General features: G+C 53.1%; 3 protein-coding genes across 8 annotated transcripts in view; 1 reads left to right on the top strand and 2 right to left on the bottom strand.

The window, feature by feature from the left end:
* Positions 1 to 587, top strand: part of PDCD11 (programmed cell death 11) — a 42,897-nt gene extending 42,310 nt beyond the window's left edge. For all 4 annotated transcript variants that reach the window (XM_081075106.1, XM_081075104.1, XM_081075105.1 and 1 more), the window contains exon 36: positions 203 to 587. In XM_081075106.1, coding sequence (XP_080931232.1) covers positions 203 to 374 — 172 coding nt within the window. In that variant the 3' untranslated portion in view covers positions 375 to 587. The remainder of the gene's footprint in view (positions 1 to 202) is intronic.
* A 1,403-nt stretch (positions 588 to 1,990) lies between these two features.
* On the bottom strand, positions 1,991 to 7,642 carry CALHM2 (calcium homeostasis modulator family member 2). 3 transcript variants are annotated; one of them, XM_081075107.1, is made up of 5 exons: positions 6,890 to 7,642; positions 5,718 to 5,799; positions 5,490 to 5,632; positions 4,206 to 4,919; positions 1,993 to 2,944 (listed from the first exon to the last, which is right to left on the bottom strand). In XM_081075107.1, the coding sequence occupies exons 4-5, from the start codon at positions 4,758 to 4,760 to the stop codon at positions 2,528 to 2,530; spliced, it is 972 nt and encodes a 323-aa protein (XP_080931233.1). In that variant the 5' UTR covers positions 4,761 to 4,919; positions 5,490 to 5,632; positions 5,718 to 5,799; positions 6,890 to 7,642; the 3' UTR covers positions 1,993 to 2,527. The 3 variants fall into 3 exon arrangements, with proteins under 3 accessions (XP_080931234.1, XP_080931233.1, XP_080931235.1); XM_081075108.1 differs by lacking the exon at positions 5,718 to 5,799 and having other exon boundaries at positions 1,991 to 2,944; positions 6,890 to 7,168; XM_081075109.1 differs by lacking the exons at positions 5,490 to 5,632; positions 5,718 to 5,799 and having other exon boundaries at positions 6,890 to 7,168.
* A 627-nt stretch (positions 7,643 to 8,269) lies between these two features.
* Positions 8,270 to 13,285, bottom strand: CALHM1 (calcium homeostasis modulator 1). Its single transcript, XM_081073587.1, has 2 exons — positions 12,604 to 13,285; positions 8,270 to 10,457 (listed from the first exon to the last, which is right to left on the bottom strand). The coding sequence occupies exons 1-2, from the start codon at positions 13,153 to 13,155 to the stop codon at positions 9,978 to 9,980; spliced, it is 1,032 nt and encodes a 343-aa protein (XP_080929713.1). The 5' UTR covers positions 13,156 to 13,285; the 3' UTR covers positions 8,270 to 9,977.
* Positions 13,286 to 18,859: the final 5,574 nt, after the last annotated feature.

Genomic DNA, 18,859 nt, shown 5'->3' with positions numbered 1-18,859 from the left:
CTGCTCGTCTGGAAAGGGAGCGTGGTGTTCTCTCTCTTCCAGCGGACATGAGGGGAGTTAATAATGGTGAAAATCAAGATAGAAGGGGGAGTGCTGGACAACAGAGGCCCAGGCTCCAGAGCCTGAGAACAGGTGGGGAAAGTTAGCCGGGAATCGTGTGGCCGGGGACCAAGAGGTAAATGCTGCCCTGCTCTTCTCACAGGGACATCTTCGAGCGGGTCATTCACCTGAGTCTGGCCCCCAAGCGAATGAAATTCTTCTTCAAGCGCTACCTGGACTATGAGAAGCAACACGGCACCGAGAAGGACGTGCAGGCAGTGAAGGCAAAGGCCCTGGAATATGTGGAGGCTAAGAGCTCTGTGTCGGAGGACTAGTGGCAGCCACTGTCCCCAGACGCCATTGTCCTCAGATACCACTGCACTCAGACACCGCTGTCCTCAGACAGCCAGTTGACAGGGGGCCAGCCCGCCAAACCTCAGGCCCCTGGGTGGTTGGAAATTGTTGCCTGAGGACTCTATTTAAAGTGCTGCTTTTTCTGCAGCACCTCTGGGGTAATCCTGTTACGATAAAAAAGAACTAGCAATTTCTTATAATTTCTTTTTGCTTATTTTGTTTCAGGTAGCAATTTCATGTTTTTCCTTTTCTGAGGCTGCTTATCCCACTTTGGCCCTGGCAGCCTCTTGGTCCAGCCAGAGGGGATCAGCAGGTTCGAGGGAGCAGGCTGTCTTTTTTAGAGCTTGGAGTCCTGGGCATTCCCTCAGCCTCAGCTCAGCTCCGTCTTGTGTCGTTTTGTGGAGGCTCTGAGGACAAAGGCAGAACCCAGAAGGAAAATTAGGGAACCTGGGCGCCTGATAGGAAAGCCACAGGCATTGATGTAAACCACGTCTCCTCCCAGGCCCACTAGGGCCAGATGACCCAACCTCTCCACATTAGTGCCTTGTGTGTGAAGTGAGGTTAAAAAGTCCGACTCTGCAGGGTGATTTCGTGGGTGAAGCGAGAGCATGCGTGTATGTTGTGTGCTGCCACAGGGCCTGGCAGGTAGGAGGCTCAGTGAGGGCCCATACTGACTTGTGGTTTTGGAGAGAGCCGCACGGTTTCTGTGTGTCTCTGGCGTTTGTTGACTTTATGGTTGTTCCTTGAGTCCTGAGGGAGAGAGGACATGACGGGCCTACCACACCCATACCTCCCTGTGACTCTTGTGAAATTCCTAGAAAGGCAACCCCCCGCCTCAGTAATAATCCTGCATGTTCCAGAGTTCTTGGAGGCCAGCACAGACCCAGCTGTTTGTTGAAGCCAGTCCTTTTTTGGCTTGGTCTTAAGAGAATTAAAATTTAAAATTCTTTGGCAGAGTTTTAAATGTCCTGAGAGCTGGAAAGCTTTTTCTATGGGAAATACCGAGGCATATGCCAGGAAGCAGGAAAGGGACCAGGGAGAGCATCAGAAGTTTTCGCGGTGGTGGAGGCCATCAGGCCAGAGTGGACATGGGAGGAAGGGACAAGCCAGGCTCGCCTGGTTCTTGGTTATTAGCACTAGTTATAAGAACTAGTGTGCTCTACTGAGTGTAGGATCTTCTAACTCAAGAAGTTGAAGCTGGGGTGGCTGGTTAGCTCACTTTGTTAGAGTGTGGTACTGATAACCGAGGGTGCTGGTTCGATCCCCCCACGGACCACTGTGAGCTGCACCCTCCCTTAAAAAAAAAAAAAAAGAAAGAAATTGAAGCTGAGCTTCCCTCTGAGAAAGATCAGGCTCCATTGGAACACCTGGCTGTCCCTGCTCCCCTGCTCCCCGTCCCACCCATTATATTAGCTTGGTGCAAAAGTAATTGCAGTTTAAAAGGTTAAAAACAATGACAAAAACTGCAGTTACTTTTGCACCAACTGCCCGGAGTCTATGTGTCCCCTTCCCTCCCACAGGGGACGGGATTTGGGCCTGTGCGCATGACCACCAGTCTGCTGTGTGTGGCCTACCCAATCATGCAGACACCACGCTAGTCCTTTATACTAAGAAAAGCTTTATCAAAAATAGAAATATATAAAATAAAGCCAGCGGCGCACATTGGAGGGCTGCTTCCCAGCTGAGCACCATGGAGCTGGGTGTCCATACACAATTACACAAATTAACTGCGTGGTAGCCTATACAGAGAGCCTGCTGGTGAGTTTCATTGTCACCTGGCTCTGCTGGCAATGGCTTCTTGGCCTCGGAGCCCCACCAGTCAAAGGTTATCCACATCTTAGTTAATTACGGACCACTTACGAGAGAGGGTCTTTCCTCCAAAGCTGTTGACCAAGTGGCTAGTGGCAACAGGAGAGGGGATTTCTTCAGGTCTGAGAGCCTTCCTGTCACAGCTGACCACATTGTCTACTAGCTCTCTCTCTACCCCAGGTTACTTTGTGTTCCTTTCTCTTGGTCTGTTTTTTCACAAAGCTATGGTTAAAAAAAAAAAAAATCCCCTTCTGATGCTGATGTGAGCAGGCTGCAGGCCAGTTTGGGGCCAAGGACTGGCATTTCCACAGTGAGAGCAGGACCCTCAGGAGGTGAGCAGGGCCATCTCCACGTTGTCTGGGGCTGTGCCGTTGCCCGTCAGGCCCTGGGCCCACTTGTGCAGGCGGCTATAGAGTGGGAGGCCCTGGTTCTCGCGGTACAGATAGACACCAGTGATGGCGTTCCACTGTGGCCGAGGCTGTGTGCCTTCCACTGGGAACTTGGCGACCAGCTCCTCGTCATCCTTGTTGAGCGCCACGAAGCCAAAGAAGCGGCGCACGTTGTTGGCGGCCAGTACCCGGGAGTGCACCTCGGCCGTGCGTTGGAAGAGCTGGTCCTCGCTATCGCGGTACTGTGCCCAGTAGGCCTCCTGGCGGTAGCTGAGTGGCGAGCAGTAATGCTTGAGGCACTTGGTCAGGAACACCAGGATGGCCACCACGCCGATGAGCATCCACCCGAAGAGCTGGCCAGAGGAAGGGCAGCATTGAGGAGGGGCGAGGATCTGCCTGGACCCCCCGCCACCCACGGTGAAATAGGAGCTGGTCAGAGTCCCCTGAGAGCTGGCTCTGTCACTTCTGTGGCTGAAGATTCTGCTTCGGTAAGGGAAGCAGGCCCTTCTGGCTATAATTTCACCACTTTGTCCTCACTCCCTTGAACTCACACCTCTGTTTTTAGACTTTGCCTCCCATATTTTCTGCTGCCATTCCTTCAGCCCCAAAGGCCCCCCTCCACATCATCTGAGCCCATCAAAATCCAGCTCAAACTGCCAGGCTCAGCCCAGATGCCACCTCCAGGAAGTCTTCAGAGGCCATTCTGGGAGCATCCTTCCCTTCCCTTCCCTTCCCTTCCCTGGCCTGGTTCCTCTTACATCATCACTCTCTGCCTTGTTTTGTCTCAAACACTCACTTGGGTGTGAACTTACTAAGGGCCAATTCAGATGAGGTCACCTTTGTTTCCCCACTTGATCCTGTACAGAGATTTGTGGGCATTTGATCATCAGATAAATATTTCTGTTTTCCAGGTTCCATCTCTTTTGGTGCTGTCTCCAGCCCTGCTCTTCTCTCTGCTTGTGTTTCTTACGTACTGGAGAGAAGCCCTTTAAAAAATCCTGTACTCCTTCCTGTCTCTCCCTCACCCCCTGCTTCTCTAAGTTAACGCTTCCAGCTCAGTTTGCCTGCTTTTGCCCAGCTCTCTGCTCTTGCCCTTTCTTCCCTGACCAACCTCCACTCTTTCAGAGCTAAGCCAAAGCTGAGGGCAGGATCAGGGCAGCACGTGCTGCTTTCTGACTCGATACCCCTTCCTGGCTCAAGGGACTCCCCTATGTCAGCCATGTTTGAGGACGACTCAGTGCTGGGCGCGGGCCCTTCTTGGGACAGCAACACTCCACTCTCAACTCATGGCTGACAGCAAATGTTTCATAGGCTTGCAAGGATTTGTGAGTAAGGGGCTGAATCTGTGACTGGAATGAAGGCTTTGTCTGAGCCAGAAGATCATTCCTTTAACATTTAAAACTCTTATTTGGGACCAGAATTGACCCTTGTCCCACCAGGCACTGACCCATAGGTTACCCAGCTCTGATACCTGATACTGATAATCAGGTGCTTTCCTGGAGACCTCGGCCACTGAGGACCAACTCCAGCTTTAACAGAAGGCCATGCTGGCCCGTCTCCACCACCCACCACCTGGGGAGGAAAGACGAGGAGCTTCCCTTCGCACAGCCTTACCTGGGACTCATACTTGAGCCTGCGGCTGACCTCCTCCCGTAAACTTGACAGGTTGGCAGGGCCCTCCCCACAAGGGAATCTGGCCAGGATTTCTGTGGCTTGGGCTGGTGGGAAGACTTCTTCCCCAGCTTTGAGAGAGGAGGGGTCCACGAACTCGCTGAGAGCGCAGACATAGGCCTCACCACGCAGTAGAGAGATGACAGACCAGGTGACGGGGGCCACAGCCGCGCGGCCCAGGATGGAGCTTAGAAGGAGGAAGGTGGGAGCAGCCGAGCAGTTCTTGGACCTCCGGTATTGGCATTCAGCAACTAGGTTCCAGGTGTGCTTGTTGAGGATGACGCCAATGAGAAAGAGTGCCAGGGCGGGCACACCGATGGCCGTCAGTCCGTACAGGTAGTTCCGGGCTGGCGAGCAAGGGCAGTGGAAAGCCACCACGGTGAACAGCTCCTGGCTGCCCACAGTGCCCAGTGCCACCAGCCCATTGAAAATCATCACGTCCTTGCTCTTAAAGAAGAGGGATAGGAAGCGGAAGTTCTCGGTGATCAGGGCTGCCATGGTGATAGGGCTGCTGGGGGACCGACTGCAGAGGTAGAGACGAGGTGACTGGGGCCGATGGAGCCCGATGGGACTAGGAAAGAGTGTGGGCTGCTGGGCACCTGAAGGCAGGACACAGTTTCGCCGTTTTATCCCCTGGAGTGGGCGGCCTGGTGCTTCCTGTGGAACAGTAGATGACGGATAAATGCATGCCTCTGAAAATGGCCAGGCTGGTGAGAAAGGAAGGAGATTCGGGGAGCCCTGGTCCCTGGGGAGAATGATGGTAGCCACTGCTCACTAAGCTCTTACTATGTGTCAGGGGCTGTACAGCCCTCGTTGCCCACCCCCATGATCCACATTGAGCTGTCGTAACCCCCAGTGCACACAGAGGAAGTGGGGGCTCCTGAAGGCGAGTGGCTTGGCGGAGTCACACATCAGTGACAGAGCTGAGATTCAAGCTCAGGTCTGTCTGCCAGACACGCAGGTTCATGTTGCTACCACAGGCCTCTCAACGTCATGTGGCGTTGGGGAAGGTGGCTTTCCCTGATTCCAGGCAGTGCTGATGTGCTGAGACCTAGGACTGTTTGGGAAGTGTGTCCTCGGGACCTGTGGGCCCAGGAGTAGAAAAACGAGTGGGTGTCCTGGTGGTTAGGGGACTTGGGCTTGACCCTGTGATGTGGGACGGGGTGGAAGAAGGGGGCCTCCCAGCATGGGTGAGCCTGGAGCAGCATCCCTGGAGTTCATACGGACCTTTTTGTGCTGGAGACCTCAGGCTCTGGCCTGGTTTAGGCAATCCAGACTCTCAACAACTTCATCACGTTTCTCTGGGCCTCAGTGTCCTCATCTGTGAGCAGAGCATAAATCACTCTGGTCCTTGCTCCCTCTTAGGGATGCTAGAAGGAAAAGAGAGGGAATACACGATGCCTGATCATTGTCCTATGTGTGACATAGGACAATATGTCCCTCCATCTCTCTCACCTCTTGAGTCTTCAGGGTGGTTCCCAGAAGTGAGGCAAGGTGGAACGATTTTTCCTTTCCACAAAGATCAGACAACTAAGGCCTAAAGAGAATAAAGTGCCTTGTTCAAGGCCATTCAAATGTGGAGATACAAAGGCAGGACTTTTGACCATGACCTAAGGAGGCCTGGAAAGTGGGCCAGGGTAAGTCAAGCTAAATGAGTCTTCCGTTGTTCAGTGCCCATCCATGAGAGCCCTGGCAAACCTCCCCTTCCCCACCCATTACCTCTTCCCTATCCAGCCGCATCCCAGCAGCCCTGTTCCATCCAGGTCCCTGGGCTCAGGGACTGCCCAGCCTGCCCGTAACAGGAAACCCTGATGAAGGCTAAGGCCCAGTTGGCCACTCCCAGGCTGCTCCCGCCTTGCTCTGTGCTAGCTCCCTTCCCAGGATCCACCCACACAAGCCAGAGGCTGGCCATGTCCTTCCCCCCTATATCGGAGATGAAAAAAGTCCGAAGGCCAGAGAAAGCCAGGGAGTGGAGGGCTGGGTGGGCAGGTAGCGAAACTGAGAAGACCTGCCTGTATTTCCTTCTGTGCCTCCTCTGTATACTACTACCCCTGCCAATCTCTGCCAAGGCTGCCAGACGGGCCAGGGCGGAGCTGGCCGGCCACGTGGGGTACCAGGAGATGGAGACAGAGGAGGTATCTGACTCTCCAACTCAGCCCCAGGCCTCCAGCCTAACTCCCTGGGAAAGGGAGTTTGCAATATTGCTGGGATGAATGAGTTAAAAGCAGCCCCCTGCCTCCTTCTCTCGGTTTCAAGGTTCCTAATGAGCCCCCTATGGGGTCCCGGGTTCATAAACCACACAAAGTGGGGTAAAAGATGTCTGACCACTGGTGGGGAGAGGAGGGACCAGGCCAGCTTCTGAGACTACACCCTTGCTTCGCCCTCCCCTCCCCTCCCCCAAGCCTCCCGCCAGGGAGGAGTCACACTCAGGCTGGGAGTGGGACCTCCAATAACAAGTCAGGACCGGAGACAGGCAGCTGGGGGAGGGGACAGGTCTGGCTCTTGCCCAGAGGGGGGAGGCAGAGCTAGGGGCTCCTCTCCCAGGACAATCCCTCTGGGCAGCCTCAGACTGGCCCTGCCATGCTTCCCTGTCACCTGGCATGTGCCAGGGAGGGGCCCTTCCTTACCTGGAGCCGGCCTCGGGTACCAGTGGCTTTGGCCTCTTCAGGGCTGGGCTCTCCCAGTGGTGTGCAGACATCAGAGTGTAGGCCTACAGGGCAGGCATCCGGTGGGGCAGCTACCCCACCCCCCTGAAGTGTCCTCCGCGGGCTCCCTCCTGTTTCTCTTCTGCACAGGCGCAGGGCCTGGGGCTGGTGGCGTCCTCAGAAAAGTTTAACTCCAGAAAAGAGGAGGGAACAGCGGGATGGAACTTGTGCGCTGGCGAGTGGAAAACATCCCCCCGCGCCAGGCAGAGAAGGGCGGGCGGCAGAGGGCGGTGCAAGAGGAGAGGAAGTTGGGGCGCCCGTTCAGCAGCCCGTGGCCAGCGTCCGTCTCTGCCTGCCTGCCTTCCAAAGCAGGGCTGCCTGGGAGCCAGCCTGAGGGTGCTCCACACCAGTGGGACCGGTTCAGGGGCCAGGCAGGGAGCCTTCAGGAGAGCTGGCCTGGGCCTGCCCTCTGGGCCAGTTTTAAAAGCAGCTCCCATGCTTGACACTCCCCTGGACAGAAGCTGCAGCGTTAGGGGAGATGCCCTCAGACTGATGCAGACCCATGGCAGGATATGCAGAGCTAAGCCCACTTCCCACCCCCATTTCCCGACTCTGTTCTGGCCCTTCTTCCTCAGCCATCCACCACTGCCTGGACAAAAATCCTCCCCGGACATAAGCTCTTCTATCCAGACTTCAGCTAATTCATCAAGTACTGCTTCAAATCTCAGAGGACTGACAAGTGAATTCTGGAGTATAGGGATTCTCTGAGGCCCTTTGGGCAGAGCTCTGACCGGTGGGTGGAAATTTCAAGGAGGTGGGTTTTGGAAGGAAGCTCTTTATAATGATCAAAGCTGCCCAGACTGTCCCAGAAAGTAGTCATGAGCTCCCCATCTGTGGGAGTGTGCAAGCTGAGGCTGAAAAGCCATAGGTCAGGAAATCTGAAGAAGAGAGTCTTGTCTGTTCAAGGATAGGCCAGATGATTCCTCGGATCAAGGGAGAGCCCTCCCCACCTGACACCCCCACCCCATCTCGGTCAGCTCTGTAATGCTTGTGGTTCTATAACAGTGGCACTGCTGAGTGACATGCTGGCCTCTCTGAGCTGGACTTGTCCATGTGCAGGAGTGAAGGGAAAAGGACCAGAGCTTATATTTCAGATCCTACCATGTGCCAAACATAGTTCCACATTCTTCCTCAAAAAGTTAACTCCCTTTATCGTCACCATAATCCTGAAAAGCAGATCTTTTAACACCCATTTTACAGACAGACACACTGAGGCTTGGACGGCTTGTCAGGGTCCTACAGTTCTAGTATAATATTTGACCCCAGATCTGCCTGACCCAAAGCTTTACTCCTTTTTTTTTTCACATTTGTACTTCCCAATACCTTTGGGTTGCCTTTTCTCACCGGAAGCCCAGCACACACCTGGTCTTTACTCACCTGATTCTTCCCTCTCATTCAGGGCCTCGATCAAGTCCCACCTCCTGGAGGAGCCCTGTAGCCCACCTTGGCTTACAGGGATCGCCCTTCTCCCAAATAATTAAAGAGAGGGAGAGCTGGTCTCAGATATGAGAATAGAGGAAATGGTACATATGGAAGAATGGAAATCATTAAAACAGTGTTGTAGGGATCAAGATCAAAATGAATTCTTAGATGAGTGGGATTACATCTCAAAGATATCTGAAGGGGTAAGCAGTCCATCTTCTTGGCCCTGCTTCCTCCTTGACAACGATAGCTCCAGTTCTTGATGTTCCCCTCCACCCCATCCCTATGTCCAGGGGGAGAAGGAATTTAAGCCCGCAGGTTCAGAAATCACGAAACATGTCAGCCACCACACACTGAGTTCCTCCATGTGCTGTGGGCTTTATACACGTTACTCATTTAATGCTCACAGCAACCCCGTGAGGTAGGTGCCCTCATCCCCATTGTATAGATGAAGAAACTGAGGCATAGAAAATGAGACAACTGGGGATGGTCTGATTTCCTCCTATGACCCGGATGTAAGGGAGGTGTTAGGGCGGTCAGTGAGAAGACCACTTCTCCCTGTCATGAGAGGTACTTTTGGTTTGAATGTGTCCACCCCCCTGAAACTCATATGTTGACCCTGACCCCCAAAGGTGATGATGTTAGGAGATGGAGTGTTTGGTAAGTACTTACGTCACAAGGGCAAAGCCCTCGTGAATGGGATTAGTGGCCTTATAACAGACGCTCCAGAGAGCTCCCCAGCCCCTTCCATTGTGTAAGGACAGCGAGAAGGCGTGGCTATGAATCAGGAAGAAGACCATCAGAAAATGACCGTGCCCCATGATCTTGGATTTCCAGCCTCCATCACTGAGAAATCGTTGTTTATAACCTCCCCACTCTGTGGTATTTTTGTGATAACAGCCTGAGTGGACGACGACAGAAGGCCTTTCATGCTTGGTGCTAAATCAATGTTCAGTCTGCCACGACAATTGTTGAGTGACTTCTATGGTGACCACACACGCTGGCTTCTCCTGGGTGGACCCAGCTTCTGGTATCTTGTCTTATCACTTGTCACCTCATGTGTGTCATACTAGGTGAGGCTGGGTGTCATGTCCTTATGGCCACCTTGGCCTACTCAGCCTCGCTCAGGAGACTGGCCAAAACCAGAGTACTCCTGCTTCAGGAGACGGCTGGATGCCCTCCCACTCCCTGAGCCTTGAGCATAAGGGAACAGAGATCGTAAAAAGTCACAGAGAACTGGACGCTGGGCAGGGATGTCCATAGAACCTGAGTGGAGATAGTGAACCAGAAATGAAGTGGCCTGGGAAGGGCTGAGCTGGTGGGAGCTTGTCCCCTAGGAGCCAGTTTTGAACCCTTCTGACTAATACTGCTTGTGGCTCAACTGCCCCAAGGCCACCTAAGGCAGTGGCACAGCTGGAGGGGAGGTCCAGCCTCACGTGGGCAGGTGAATGCCTGGGCATTCATGTGGGTCTGCTCCAGAGGTCTACTGCACATTACCTATAGCCTTCAATTTTCCATCTGAGCGAAGGGGGGCGAAGGGGCTGTGGGCTCAGACCACCATTCTTGCCTCTTCACCTGGCTATACAGCTCACACTTTGCTGAAGTAGGTGGCCACCTCCTTGCGTGGAGGCTGGGGCCCACCCCCAGCCCAGCCGTTGCCCATCAGTGGCTCCTCCTGGCCCAGCTTCAGGGGTGGCTTGCATTTGTGCCAGTTTGTGAGCAGCTTGTTCATGGCGCCTTGATCGGTGATACCTCGCAGTTTCTCCCTCTCCTCGGCACCATCGGTAGTAGCTGGGTCTGCTGAGCCAGCAGGGGCTGTGGCCAGTGCCCTGTGGGTGTGACCCAGCTCCAGGTCATGGTTCATGGCCTCAAAGAACTGCTGGATACAGACCTTGGCGAAGGCCTTGGCATGTTCTGTGCATGTCTCATCAAAGAGCTTGCGCTCGATGTCAATATAGTGGGACCAATACTTGCTTTTGAGGAAGGCAGCCTGTGTGAAGCAGGGCCGCACAGAGCGCACGACAAACGCCAGCAGTGTGGTCAGCAGCACGAAGGACCAGCCCAGTGCCTGCAGTGGAGAGAAGAGACAGTCAGCTTGGCACTGCCCTGCGATCTCCCAAGCCTGTCCAGACCCCCAAAGCACTCTCTCTGCCAGGGCTTTTAGGGAAAAAAGCACTGACTGGGCAAGTGACTTCACCTATTGGCCTCCATTTCCATGTCTGTAAAATGGGCATACATATACCCATTTCATGAAAATGAGATCACGTGAGTAAAATGCCCCGTGCGTAGTCCTGCACTCAGTTAACTGGACGGACCCTGGAGTTAGCTGCCTGGGTTTGGTCCCTGTCTCCACTACTTACTAGTTGACCAGGAGAGAGGTACCTGACTGCTCTGTGCTTCAGTTTCCCACATATAAAGTGGGGCTGGTGATAGTATCTAGCTCATAGGATCATTATGAGGACTAAATGTGATACTAAACTTAGCACAGTGCCTGGTACATAATTAGTGCTCAGTAATTGTTAGCCACTGTAATTATGCCAATAGGTCCTTGCTGAGCATGCCTCTTCCTTCAGGAAGCCTTCCTTGAGTTCCCTAAGCCATAGTGACCCTTTTTCCTGTGAGTTCTGTACCTCTCCATTGGCTCGTGGTATTGTCTGCCATTCAGTCACCAGCACTAACTGAGTGCCTCTTCTGTGTGGGTTCTGAGCTGGGCCTTTGGGGTCACAGAGACAAATTGGACAATCCCTCAAACTCTGTGCTAAAGAGCCCTGGACATTTAGGTGCTGGCTCTGTTCAGCCAGTAACTCCCTGTGGGGCACAGGGCGGGATGCTCTCCCAACCTCTGCTTCAGGTTCGGCCCCCAGCTGCACAGAGAAGCGTTAGGCCAGATCAGAAGAGGGGAGGCAGAGCAATCCCAAATGCCTGTAATGGGTCTGGCAGGTAATGGCAGAGAAGACATCACGTGGGGAGCTACAGAGCATGTGCTCCATCTCGGCAGGCTGCACCCCTTATGCTGCTCAATGAGGAAATGCGGTCCCTATGGGGTGGAGCTCCTGACGTTTCAAATACAGCGGGAAATCTGCTTTTCATGTGAAAATTTCTGGTTATAAATGATGTTAACTCGTTCTAAAATTGAATTTCTAATTCAACTCCTGAAGACCAAATGAAACATATCAGGCTGCCTGTCCTCTGGAGGCCCTTTTAGTTCATGATGTGATGGTTAAGATCAGGTGGAGGGACAGCCGCATCAGGCCCTGATGCCTGGCACGATGGGACAAGTGCCCAGAGGAGAGGAAGCACAGTTTGGGAGAGAAGCAGAGATTGGATCGGACTCTCAGAGTCTGAGATTCACGTGGGGTGTTTGGCGGTGTTGCAGGCCTCCAGGAGAGTGTTGCAGCCTGGAGCGAGGAGGTGCCGGCGTGTCTGGACTTGCCAGAGCAGAGCGTACATGTTTCTCTAGCCCTTGCAGGGCAGGCCCAGCCTCTGCCCCTCCCCTGACAGCCTCTGGTCCACGCGCTGCAAGGGCAGGCTGCCTGGGTCGTCCTCCCCATAGTGCAATGACTGCAGGGGCGGCCTGAGGGGCCTGGATGAGTGACACACAGAGGAGCAGAGGATGTGGCAGTGGGCCTGGAGGGACCCGAGCTCTGGATTTCCCATCAGTGGGCCCTTCCATTCTGCCTCTAGGGAACATCCCAACAGTGCATCCCCCTCATGCAAGCCCTTCCAGGAGTACCTTGACCCTCAGTTCCCACTCCAGGAGCAGGGAGGCACCAGCTGGGGGCATTTGCCAGTGAAATGTACTCAAATGGCCCAGCCACCCACTGGCCTCACCGCTCCTCTGGCTTGGAAGAAGAAAGGATGCAAATTCCCCCAGGCTTCCAATCGGAGCTCAGGACAGAGGATGTGGGGCTGGCTGAGCTGTTGTGTCTGCTCCTGGGACCTCAGAGAGGGGCACAGGCCTTTGGACTAAGGTAGCCATAGCACTTTCCCCCAGGTGGCCCCCGATCTGAATGAAAACATGACCTTCAGAAGCCTGTGCCTCAGTTGGGAAAATATGCCCCTGCCCCACAGAGCTCTGTCTGAGGGGGAGCCCCAGTCTGTTGGGGAAACATGACTATTCCTGAGGAAGCCCCATTTTGAGACGTGGTGGGATCGAACCCTTCCAGAAGGACTCCGGTCTGTGTGGGGAGACCAAAGCCTTTTGTCCCCCTCACCTGGGAGATGCAGCGCAGGTAACGCACGGCCACCTCTCGGGCCAGGAGCCAGTCTCCATCGTAGATCTCTGGGCAGGGCACCCGGGCGAGCAGGCGGGCAAGCTCGGGTGGAGCTAAGCCGAGCGCCAGGCTGCCGTTGCCCAGCACAGTCACAGGCACGGCTGTGCAGAAGGCACAGAGGAAGCACTTGCCATCGAGCAGCGTGACGGCCACCCAGACGACGGGCGCGATGAGGGCGCGCTGAGCCATGGAGCAGAACATGTAACGCAGCACGGCGGGGTCCTTGGCCCGGTGGCCAGGCGGCCGCTTCCACTCCTCAGCCAGCATGGACACATTGTTGTTCAGGACCAAGCCGAGCAGAAAAAGCACCAGGGGCGGTGCCAGCAGGATGCCCGCGCTGTAGGCTGCATTGTAGCCGGGCAGGCAGGGGCAGTTGAAGTCAAAGGCTGAGTATATCTGGGCACTGGCCAGGGCCATGATGCCACAGATGCCATTCATGAAAGACTCCTGGTTGGACTGCAGGAACTGGAAGACCATCCGGAACTTGTCCATCGCACTCCCCGGGGGGCCTGGTGGCCTCCTCCCACCTCACCGCTGCCTCACGGATGGTCCTTGTGGCCCACTCAGTGCCCACCTCATGGCTGACACTGGCAGAGCTCAGGGCAGCGGCTGAGGTCACTGTCTCTTTGAGGAACATACAAGTCATGTGCTAGCCAAGAGGCATAGGGTGGCCAATCCTGTGGGTGTAGCTGGAGTTCTGCCCCTCCCCTCTCCACCCCTTCTGGGCTTCGCTCACTCCACAGCCACCTCCGGCACTGGGAAACCACCAGGGCCACACCTGATGGGGACCAGTTTTCAGTGGGTGTGAAAGTAGGGCAAGGAGGCTCAGACAGGCTGGGAAGACATGGTCTCCAGCAGGGTTGGAATTTGGGAGAATCCTGGGCTGCTGCAGAGACCTGAGTTTCTGGACATTATCTCCTGGGCTGCTAGGAAGCATGTCACCTTCCTTCTGCCCTTCCCATGGGGTCTTTCTTCCATGCTGTGTCAGAATCCAAGAGGGCTCCTCCATCAGTTCAGACAATGATGGTACAATGATATAGAGATGGCAGTGATGGTTGTAATGGAGGTGATAATGGTGATGGTGTTGGTACTGGTGATGGCAGTGTTGGTGTTGGGGATGGTGCCGATGGAAGTGAAGGTGATGGTGGTGCTGATGGCGGTGATGGTGGTGACGGTGCTGAGGGTGGTGGTGATGGTGGTGCTGATGGCGGTGATGGTGGTGACGGTGCTGAGGGTGGTGGTGATGGTGGTGCTGATGGCGGTGATGGTGGTGACGGTGCTGAGGGTGGTGGTGATGGTGGTGCTGATGGCGGTGATGGTGGTGATGGTGCTGAGGATGGTGGTGATGGTGGTGCTGATGGCAGTGATGGTGGTGACGGTGCCGATGGAAGTGAAGGTGATGGTGGTGCTGATGGCGGTGATGGTGGTGACGGTGCTGAGGATGGTGGTGATGGTGGTGCTGATGGCGGTGATGGTGGTGACGGTGCTGAGGATGGTGGTGATGGTGGTGCTGATGGCGGTGATGGTGGTGACGGTGGTGATGAGGGCAGTAATGCTTTTGGTGGTGGTAGTGATAGCAGCAAATGACAGTGATAGTGGCAGCGACATTGGTCACAGTGGGTATGGTAGTGGCAGTGGTGGTGGTGGAGATAGTGTTAATGCAGCATGGCATTTGATCCTGAATTTCGATTTGGATTCAGATATGGATCTGAGAGATTGCTGTGTTCTCCTCTCCCACTCCCCCCGCACACACACACTGGGCAGGAGCTCTAGCCTATGAGCATAATGCAGATGCTTTTATGTGCAGTTTGCTTGTGTCTCTGTGGGTGTTTCTGTGTGTTTGTAGATTGTGGATGAAAAATCCTTTCCGGGCTCTACCTTCTTCCTCTATTTCCCCAGATCAAAAAATAAAGGGATAGAACAGTGGGGTTTCAAGCCTGGAGTTCAGGCCCCAGGATGTCTTTGGGAACCAGGCCAGGGCCCTCCTATCAAAGTGGGGAGTAGGTTAAAGCGCTCCCTTTGATGCCCACCTGTTCTCCCAGAAGAGCAGGGCAGACCCAGCTCCAATGAGATGGCTCCTGTCTGGGTTGAGAGGGTGGGGCTGACGCAAAGCAAGAGCCTGGCCGGAGTGGCTCCATGGGGCCCACAGATCTGTGTATCCCTGTAGGGGTCACCTATGGTCACTGTGGCTTTGGGCCTCGGTATCCGTGTATCTGCATGTGTGCGTGTAACCACATTAGTGGTGTGTGTGTCTCTGTAGGACCAACAAGAATGGGCATTGACCGAGGCTTCTGTGTCAGGCCCTATGCCAGCACTTTACCTGTCCCACCTCGTGTCATCTTCGTACAGTTCTATGGGATGGGTGCTATTGTCCCCATTTTACAGAGGGGAGACTGAGCCTCAGAGAGGTTAAGTTACACAGCTTGTAGGTGGAGGAGTGGGACGTGAACCCAGGCTAAGTACAAGTGGAGGGGGGGGGAGGGAGCAAGGAAGGGTTTTCCTGCTTTTCTCTTCCGGTTGAATCAGGTTCTTTTGCTCTTCTAGTCCAGGTGGCAACGCCAGTGCATCACAGGTAGGATGCAGGTGGAGAAAGTTATTGCTCCCTTCACTGTCAGGCTGTGCTTGGGGCAGGTGGAGCCTCTAGGCTGGTGCTTCTGGAGGACCATTGTTGGGGGCTTCCAAGAGGGCACCCACAGGTGGAGAGCAGGATGAGGGAGAGCCAACCAAGGACATCTATGGCAGCGTCGACGTGCGTGGCTGACAAGGGGTCTGGGCTGTGGCACAGCTTGGCACACAGTCCCAGATGCGGGGTAGTGGGGCAGGGTGGGCTGGTGCCGAAGCCCAGGAGGCGTGCAGCTCCGGGGGGCCGCCTGGAACCTCTGTCTTCTACAGTGGATACTGTTTGTAGCTGACGTGCCCTGCTAGTGGCACCCAAGCTGGCTGCATGGTGCCTGCTCCAGCTACATATACCCTCTGCAAATTCTAACTTCAATGTTATTTAAAAGTGCTTGATATAAAACAGCTTGATTGGATTCTAAACTTGTTATTCTCATATCACAAGAATTTTGGTTACAGTTTTTGAAAGTAAAGGATGAGCGCTGCAGTCTTTACATACCATTCAGACTGTTGTAAATTTTTGAGTGGTTGCATAAATTAGTTTTAAGTTTATCAACTTGGGCCAAGTCTTCTCTGGGTGGTATTTATCAAACATTTGAAGAGATCATCGTTAAAGAGCCTTGAAGGGATGGGTAAACATGATCAAAAGATACAAACTTCCAGTTATAAAATAAATGAGTTTGGGGGTGTAATGTACAGCATGGTAACTATAATTAATAATACTCTATTGTATATTTGAAAGTGCCAAGGGAGTGAATCTTAAAAAGTCTCCCAAAAAATATGTGTAACGATGTGAGGTGGTGGATGTTAACTAGACTTATTGTGGTGATTAATTTGCAATATAAACGTGTATCAAACAATTATATTGTACACCTGAAACATAATAGTATATGTCAATTACATCTCAATTGAAAAAAAAAGAGGCTTGAATAGAATCTGCCATCGTCATTTCAAATTCTGATGTTAAAAAGTTATGTTCACTGAAGCATGCTCAAGAAGTCGGGGAGATTTCATTTGGGTGTTTTATACCAATTCAGTATTGAATATCTTTCCTAATTTGTACTTTCCTAATTTCCTAATTTGTGCTACATCTTTCTAATCATAATTCTATAAGATAATGAAGATATAATCATTGTCCCACTGGGCTCTATATAGATGTCTCCAAATCCCCTTCGTTTGCCCAGATGTCACGTGTCAATCAATGTCTCCACGCACTGGGATGTGAAGCAGGTTAGGAACCTCTGTCTCTGAAGCATGAGGGCGAGGGGCAGGTGTCCTGTGAGGGAGGAGGTGGGGGTGGCCTCTTGAGCAGCAGCTGAAGCCAGAGCTGTGTCAGCCACCACAGAAAGGATACGAGGAACATGCCCCGCTCCTGAAACACCATCTGCCCACCCAAATCCTCCTCAGGCCCTGCCCATTCTCTCAGTGTTTCTTTCATTGAACAATCAAGTTTCGTCTTAGCAAGAAACCATTATACAGAGCACATAAGAACCCTCATCAGCAACCGGGGTTCACAGGTCAACCCAGCCACATACCAACCAGGGACCTTGAGCAAGTAAGTAATGTAACCTCTGGATGCCACAGAGTTTGCATCTGTGAAATGGGAGAATAAAAGAGCTTACCTTTCAGGCTGTCGTCATGAGGATTCAATGAGATGCTGCAGGTAGAGGTTAGCGCAGTGCTAGGCCCACAGTGAGCTCTCAGCCAACGATCGTTATAATTGCGTAACAGTAATAATTACCATCTCTTCAACTGAGCTTTTGTAGTGCACTTTGAAAATGTGTGCTAGTTTCCTATTGCTGCTGTAAAAAGTCACCACGAACAGAGGTTTAAAGCAACACAAATTTATTCTCTCACAGTTCTGTGGGTCAGGAGTCTGACGTGGCTTGCAGTGGGCTAAAAATCAAGGAGTTGGCAGCCTGGGTTTCTTCTGGAGGATCCAGGGGAGAATCTATTTCCTGGGCTTCTCCAGCTTCTAGAAGATACCTACATTTCCTGGCTCGTGGCCTCCCATCACTCCACCCTCTCCCGCCTCCCTCTTAGGAGGACTTGTGATTACACGGTGTCCACCTGGATCATCCAGGAGTCTCTCCATCTCCAGATCCTTCACGTAATCACTGCTGCATCTGGAGGGAACACATTCACAGGTGCCGGAGGTTAGGTGGTGGACCTTGGGGGCTCATGATTCTATCTACTACCGTAGGGGTCTTTTGGAGTGCATTTAGCAATGCTTTGTCTTCTCCACCTCTCCCCTCTGACTCCTAGAGCACATGACTGGGTGTAAATGGAAAGCAGGGTGCCATGACCCTGCACAAACTTTTCAATGTGTTGGCAGCAAACTCACCCACAGCTACACTGTGGAATGTACACTGGGCTGCCCCTAGAAGTGTTGTCCTGGCATGCACCCCAGTGCTAGAGGAGTTAAATGTCATGTAAAACAGCATGCAAAGAGGGCCTCTAGGGAACGGTTGCTGTACCTTTAGGAAAATGCCCACTTTACATAGGAGAGCACGAAGGTATGGTGCTCAAGCAGCACTGCCCTCAACCAGCAGTTGTGGCAGCACCTGGAAAACAGGGCGGTGGAGGAGGCAGCAGCCATCAGTGAGATGTGGCTGCCACAGCAGATCAAGTACTATCAGGCTGTATTACCAGAGGTATGAGGTCTTTACCTAAGGAGGATACAGTGCCATTCTCTTCTGCATTAGCCAAACTGTATTGGAGGTTGTATGTTGTGTCCAAAACCAGTAGTACTCGCTAAATATTCCATGTGCTTCCCCATAATTCCCAGCCTCTGTTCCAGGTAGGTTGAAGCCATGGGACTGAGTTGTGTCACTGAATCCCCCACCTCTTACCACTGTCCCTAGTCTTTGTCTTCCCTGCCTCATGGACCCTGGACATCAGGGTAACACCCACCACCGTCAGCACTCACCTCTACATTTCAAAGGCTGCTCACCACACCCGCACCCGGGAGACATTTGGCCCAAGACAAGCTGGCAGTGCCACAGTTAGTGCCCCAGTCAGGGACAGTCGGAGATTGGTAACAAACCCTTCACCTTCCTCCCTCCTGGGTTGGGATGCCTGGGGACGTGGGCACCCAGAGTGGCCCACAGCAGTGACTGGCTGGCTCCACAAACGTTACTGACTTTCTTCCCTTTCTGGTATCACTTCCCCTGTTCCCACTTTGTTTCCTGGGAGTGACTTCCACATAAACCACTCACTGACTTGCTTGTCTCAGAATCTGGGGAATAACATATGTCTTCATGTGGTATCCCAATATGGGGGAGTCCCCTGTCAGCTGGGTCCCCAAGTAACCAGAGGAGCTCCCCTCCTGCCCAACTTTCCTCCCCTGTTTATCTGCTTCAGACTTTGCCCGAGTGAGAAATGTATCTTTGTTGTGTTAGGGCACTGACATTTTGGTTTTATTTTTACATTTGGGTCTAACCTGACTAACACAGGATGGACTGCTCTACGGGTTACATTTGAAGCAGGACATTGACAAACATGAGCACCCGGAGTATATTCTATCTCTTAAATACCTTTAATCTTCTGCTTCTTTCCATCTCCACCCTAATCCAGGCCC

This window comes from Rhinolophus hipposideros, assembly GCF_964194185.1.
Source record: "Rhinolophus hipposideros genome assembly, chromosome: 15".
NCBI lineage: Eukaryota > Metazoa > Chordata > Mammalia > Chiroptera > Rhinolophidae > Rhinolophus > Rhinolophus hipposideros.
The sequence above is the reverse complement of the archived record's forward strand: the minus strand, read 5'-3'. Positions and strand labels throughout refer to the sequence as shown.

Bases quoted from the DNA above. Each gene is read 5' to 3' on its own strand.
- CALHM2 (XM_081075107.1), bottom strand. From the start codon at position 4,760: ATGGCAGCCCTGATCACCGAGAACTTCCGCTTCCTATCCCTCTTCTTT. The intron at 2,945-4,205 runs GTAAGGCTGTGC...TCCTCTGGCCAG, and splicing joins GGCTCAAGTATGAGTCCCAG to CTCTTCGGGTGGATGCTCAT.
- CALHM1 (XM_081073587.1), bottom strand. From the start codon at position 13,155: ATGGACAAGTTCCGGATGGTCTTCCAGTTCCTGCAGTCCAACCAGGAG. The intron at 10,458-12,603 runs GTGAGGGGGACA...TCTCCACTGCAG, and splicing joins ACCTGCGCTGCATCTCCCAG to GCACTGGGCTGGTCCTTCGT.